The 5,904-nt window shown below is 35.3% G+C and overlaps 1 protein-coding gene across 1 annotated transcript; it reads right to left on the bottom strand.

Annotated features, from left to right (window-relative positions):
* Positions 1-3,396: 3,396 nt before the first annotated feature.
* Positions 3,397-3,933, bottom strand: EV154DRAFT_489134 (uncharacterized protein; the record flags this gene model as incomplete). Its single annotated transcript, XM_051599263.1, has 2 exons — positions 3,397-3,645; positions 3,835-3,933. The coding sequence occupies 2 exons, from the start codon at positions 3,931-3,933 to the stop codon at positions 3,397-3,399; spliced, it is 348 nt and encodes a 115-aa protein (XP_051449829.1).
* Between the last annotated feature and the right edge of the window lie 1,971 nt (positions 3,934-5,904).

The raw sequence follows: 5,904 nt of genomic DNA, 5'->3' as shown, positions 1-5,904 counted from the left end.
GAGGTTTTTTAGAAGGGAAAGTCATTTCCATGTCTATTAACGCTGCTGGTAAGGACATCTGTGAAGTACAATTGGATGACCTTCGTGACCATACATTCCTATTTTTGGGAACGGAAGTTGAAGTTTAAAGGCCCACCCCGTTCACGTCAACCTCCTGCACCAGTTCGTTTTCCTGTTATGGCTCAAGATGAAGAACAGAGTACTGCCTCCGAATCTGAAGACGAGATAAATGATGAAACGAGCTATGCTTCCAACAATGGCTGGACAATGGGACCTGTCACTGTTGACACACGAAATATATCACCCTCATATCTAACCATTACCTCCTCTTTCAACCTTCCGAACAAATCTACTTGTACGCCTGCCGATTACTTTTTTTTCTTTTTACCAATGGATCATATCCAGGACGTTGTGATTCCAAATATTAATGCGCAAGCAGCGCTTGTAGTTGCTAACTGGAATACTGTCACCTTTTTGGAGTTCATAACTTGGAAGGCTCTTCTTATGACCACGACTGTAATGGTTTATGCTGATAAGAAGGCCTACTGGCATAAAGGCTCAAGTCCTCTTTTCTATCCTAAGATAAACTTTTCGTATTAGATGGATTATGACAGATTCTTTTTGATTCTGAAGTACCACGTTTTTGAATTGTACGATCCCGTAAGAAATATGGCAGATCATTTGTACCAGATTCGTGGATTCCTCGCGGCATTCAACGAAACCTTGTTAAAAGCCCTCGTACCTGGAAAATATCTCTGTATAGATGAGAGTATGAACCAGTGGATCGGCAGTGGTATGCCTAATCTCAAGAAGGTGCCTCGAAAGCCCCATCTCATCGGTCAAGAGTTCAAAACTTTTGCTGATAATCATAATTATTGTATTCTACAACTTGACACGGTCAGTGATAAGGTACCTAAAGAAGTTGATGATGTGGACAGAAATGTAGCTGCAACTGTTAAGCGTCTGTGTAAGCCTTGGTTTACTAGTGGTAGAACCATCATTGCTGATTCTTGGTTTAATTCCACCACAAAGTTATTAGACCAGGGATTGTTCTCTATCGTGCAGGTCACCAAGAGGGCGTACTGGGCCCGAGGAATGCCTAGTACTGATATAATCCGATGTCTTTCTCCTGAACGTGGTAGCTCTGCTGCTATGTTGAAGGTGGATGCCTCTGGTCGTACTATTTTTGTCTGTTCGTATAGGGATAAAAAAGCCAAAGCTTTGATATCTTCTTGCAGTACAACGACTCCTTCCACTCAGTCCTACCAAGACAGTAACGGCTCATTTTTTCGACGTCCTCAAGTTTTTCAAGATTACGAATTGCAGAAAAGTAAGTTGCTTTAACATATCTACTTAAAATACAAGGTACTAACGCAACTTAATTGTCCTCATATTTAGGCAGTGTTGACACAAACAACAACCGCAGAGACAGTATGGTATCATTTCACGATGTCATGAAGACATATCGCTGGGAAGTTCGTTTTCTGTCTTTTGTTTTTGGTATTGCTGAAGGCAATGCTTTTAGTTGCTATAAAATTTGGGCAAATGATGGTGAAGGAATTCTTCATGCCGAGTTCATAAGCAGGTTGGCTATGGCACTACTACATAAAGTTAAGGATGCTGAGCTCCTCTCTGGCGAACAATATGGTGCTGCTATTGTAACAAGAAATAAAAGAAACATTGAAAGGGCACACCAGTATATCCCAATCAGTCGAACGGGTGTTCCTAAACAATTGATCTGTCGAAGCTGCCAGCGAAGTGGTGTGAAACCTCCTGTTCGGGTCTCAAAAAGATGCATTTGTGACATCACACCTTTGTGTAAAACATACCATTTGCGACACTTTGCCGAAGAAACATATAAAATAAAATATTTCTAATTTTTTACAAAGATATTCGCTCTCTGATTCCAATATTCATTTGGATTGCTATGTCTTATGTATGGGCCTCTATTTCACTATTTATAATCGGCCATTTGTGGCCGATTTTTTTTCAAAACCCGACTCGCTTTAGACGAAGATGTTTGTAAGGTAAAATGTGATTATTTCTATACAAAAACTGATAGCATCATAGGGAATATATTAAATAGTACTAGACTTGAATTACAGGTATCAAAAAAGGTTTTTTATAACTGAAAATATTTTATATAATCGGCCATTTGAGGCCGATTTGTCGGAATAGTACTTGTTAATAAATGAAATATACGAGTATTTATATAAAAGACTGTCTGCTATGTTCATATCTCTAGTGCTATCTTGAAGTTATCATTGAATAACCAAAGATGTATATGATTATTACATAGTCACTAATTTAGTCTTCTTCTAATAATGTTAAGTCTTCTTAACTCTTTTTTCTTTAAAATGAATTTTAAGTATTTCTCAGACGTACTAAATTAGACTTGTGATGTAATATCCTTATAGTTCTTACTATGACATTTATTGTTAAGCTTATATTGCAAATGGTATCAGCATGGATATACCTTTGTTAGCTTTAAAATAGCTATAGCCTTGCTAGGTCACCACAGCACAGTCACAGCTTATCACAATTATAAATTATTACCATCTAACAATTCATATAAATAGGACAATTTCTAGATAGATGTCGTGATCGAGACTATATACTTAATGTATGACTCTATCTACACTTCTTAAATCTTCCATTTGATAATCCTAAATATAATTCTTATTGGTACTTTACGTATATTAAATACTGATCATTTACTTTATGTACAGGCTTGCTCTCGTATCATCCTTCATACAAGTATAAGGCATACATTTAAATAATAACATTAATATAATAACATATGAAGGTTACATCAGTCACGTTGAGGTGCCACAGCTATCTTTAATAAGAACTACATTTTCCCCTGAATGTTGTGCTACAAGACATACACAGTTTAAGAATGAATGTTATTGTTATTGTTATTGACATCTCATTATGGTCTTTCTATATGGGATCATTACATCCGAGTACTATCAGGATAATTTACCCACAACCGTCATCAGCCCATCTATGATCAATGTCTGAAATAATGTGTATATAAAGACCCCCTTTTATTTGTTTAATAAAGCTTTAGTTTATTTTTGCAGTTTGATAATTTCACTTTGTTAAATTTCATATTTTTTCTTAATTCGCTATTATCACTTTCGAATTTCTCAATAGATAGTTTTCCTTTTAGTTTATTTTTAACCTTTAACCTGGAATAAAACCACACTGTATATTTTTTTTATTCCCTCTTTTTATTTTTATTCTTTTTATTTTTCAGTGTAAACCAATCCCGTTTACCATATAGCTCGCCGTTTTTCCCATGAATGAGGGAATTATCCATGAGCATGTAAAACCCTTCAAATCGATGGTACTTATCCATTTCATGCATTGTTTTTTTTTGATGAAAATGTTTTAATGATCTGCATTAGCCCTTTCTGTAGCTTTTGTTCTAAAAGCTGTTGCCTTTCGTTTCTGAGGACCGACAGCTTTGATTCTCTTTGGTGTCAGAGGAAGTCTAATTTCCAAGTTTACAACTTCACAGGTCGATATTGCTCTCAGAATAGTATGACTGACAGCTCGTGCTGATGGACTAGTGACATTATCTGGAGTTCCTCGAGTTGACCTGGCAGTCAGTGGCTTTATATTTATATCAAAAGGACTCTAAGCAATAAAAATACAATTGATAAATCGATGATAATTTAGGAAAAATGACAAGTAACATTAACCAGATTGCAAAAATTAACTGAACATTTATTAACATAAAATTTAGGGGTCCTTTATATATATATATTGAATTCGACCTCCTTCTTAGACAGGGATAGATGACAGGCAAGATTATGACTGACACACCATATCTTGAAAGTAAGTAATCCAATGAGAATCATATAATAGAGGAACGAGTGGTACACGTTTCTGTAATAGGTCCGTAGTGTCACTTGACGCGTACATTTAAAAGTCATCAAAGTACATTCAAAAATTTATCGTGTTTGTACTTTTAAACCTCGCTTGTCATTGGCCTCCGCTAATCTGATTAGTTCAATATATTAATAATGTTTTTTATAATAACGAGATCGCGGCCCCAGCCCACTTCGGTAATTTTTTGACCTTCGCTTCGCTACGGTAAAAATAACCTACGTTCCTGCTGGGGGCGATCTCGCGCCTGCAGCGGGCCACCGACGCCACTCAATGTTTATAAATGGGACAAAAATAGATTTTATTGATAATGAATATTTTATGTTTAATTTTGTGTTCGAGTTAGTACTTCAGTAAATACAACGTTGTCTATGAGTGTTGAAAATGACTGCTCTTTCAGTAAGATTACTTTGAGATTAGCAGGATTACGGACCCGTGATAAAGCAACATAAAGTTGACCGTGCGTGAAAATGGTAAGATCAGACAATTGGTGCAAACGAAAGAATTTGGCCCGGGACTTACAGCCCCTCCCAACTCACTCAATGCTAATCATTATTTTTTCACTCAATGTTTTATGTACTGTGTTGGTCGGGACTTACAGCCCCTCCCAGATCACTCAATGTTAATACACATTTTTTCACTCAGTGGTTTTTGTACTGTGTAGGTCGGGACTTACAGTCCCTCCCAATTCACTCAATGTTTATTATTACCATACATGTCGGTTGCTTCGACCTGCGCTTCGCTTGGCCGCGCAAGAAAAAAAAAACAGTCCGAATTACTAAATAAGGTATATACTGCAAAGTCAAAACAATCATTATAATATTGATTGTATAAATAAATGTATACTTTTGTACTTGTATTTAGCTTGATGAATATCGTGGTAGTTTGTTAAGTCAATTGTGAATATTTAATATGCAACATTAAAAGAAGTGTTTATACAGTAGTCGCTCGATTTAAGGGTGTTCGATTTAAGGGTATTTTCTATTTAAGGGTGGATTTTGGAAAAACAGCTTCCGTCCCCAGCATTAACACCACTAAACCACTATTCTATTTAAGGGTGAGATTCCAATTCCCCATACCCTTAAATCGAACGATTTGACAGTGTATTTTTGACTTTTTTCTAACTTTTTGATCAAATTTATTGAATGTCCGAATAAAAATAAATATTTCGCAGTAATGATCATATTTCACGGTTAAAAATGGCGTAGTGACTTCTGTTTAAAATAGTCACGATTTTCGATTTAAGGGTATTTTCTATTTTAGGGTGAGATTTCCGAGATTTTTGGTCACCCTTAAATCGAGCGACTACTGTAAAATTATCGTAATTGATAAAAATATGCTGTATAGATCAAGCATGCATGAATGTATAAAGCTCGATCACAACAACAATATCTGTTTTTGCCCACGTCTCTTCACATTTACGTCTCTCTTTGATCTTTGTGTTTTGATTTCTAGCTACCGGATGACGAGTAATTTTTTTGATACTTAAATTGCATTCCGTTGAAAGGAATTTCCCAACCACTGTTTTTTTAATGTGAATTGTTGTGTTTTAAGGTAAGTAAATTATAAGGCAGTTTGAAAATAATTTGAGACTGTTTATAAGATGCGTTTATTATAAAATAATATGAACAAGTATTTATATAAAAAAGACTATCTGCTGTGCCACTATCTGCAGTGTATCTTTGAAATTGTTATCATTTTCCCAGTGTTTATCCTGTTACATTAAAATGCTTATTTTGTAAATATGTTACACTTTGAATTACTGTTGTGGAAAAACAGTTTGTTTGACACGGAAAAATAAAAGATAAAAAACAGGAAGATTAAGATTAATATTGCTTGTAGGCTTTTTTATTCTTACTAAAAGTGAATTCCTTTTTGATCTTTGAAAGAAAGGGGGGTATTTATAGTTATTTAAAGCTTGGGTAAAATTATGGGCTGGTTTGTGTTCACTTAGTATTATTGGCTGTATATACTAATGACCGATAACACTATGGCGGAAATAATGGA

The sequence above is a fragment of the Mucor mucedo genome (assembly GCF_025094135.1).
Source record: "Mucor mucedo strain NRRL 3635 chromosome Unknown EV154scaffold_402, whole genome shotgun sequence".
In the NCBI taxonomy this organism is placed as follows: domain Eukaryota; kingdom Fungi; phylum Mucoromycota; class Mucoromycetes; order Mucorales; family Mucoraceae; genus Mucor; species Mucor mucedo.
Note: the sequence above shows the minus strand (reverse complement) of the source record. Positions and strands in the feature narration are given on the sequence as shown.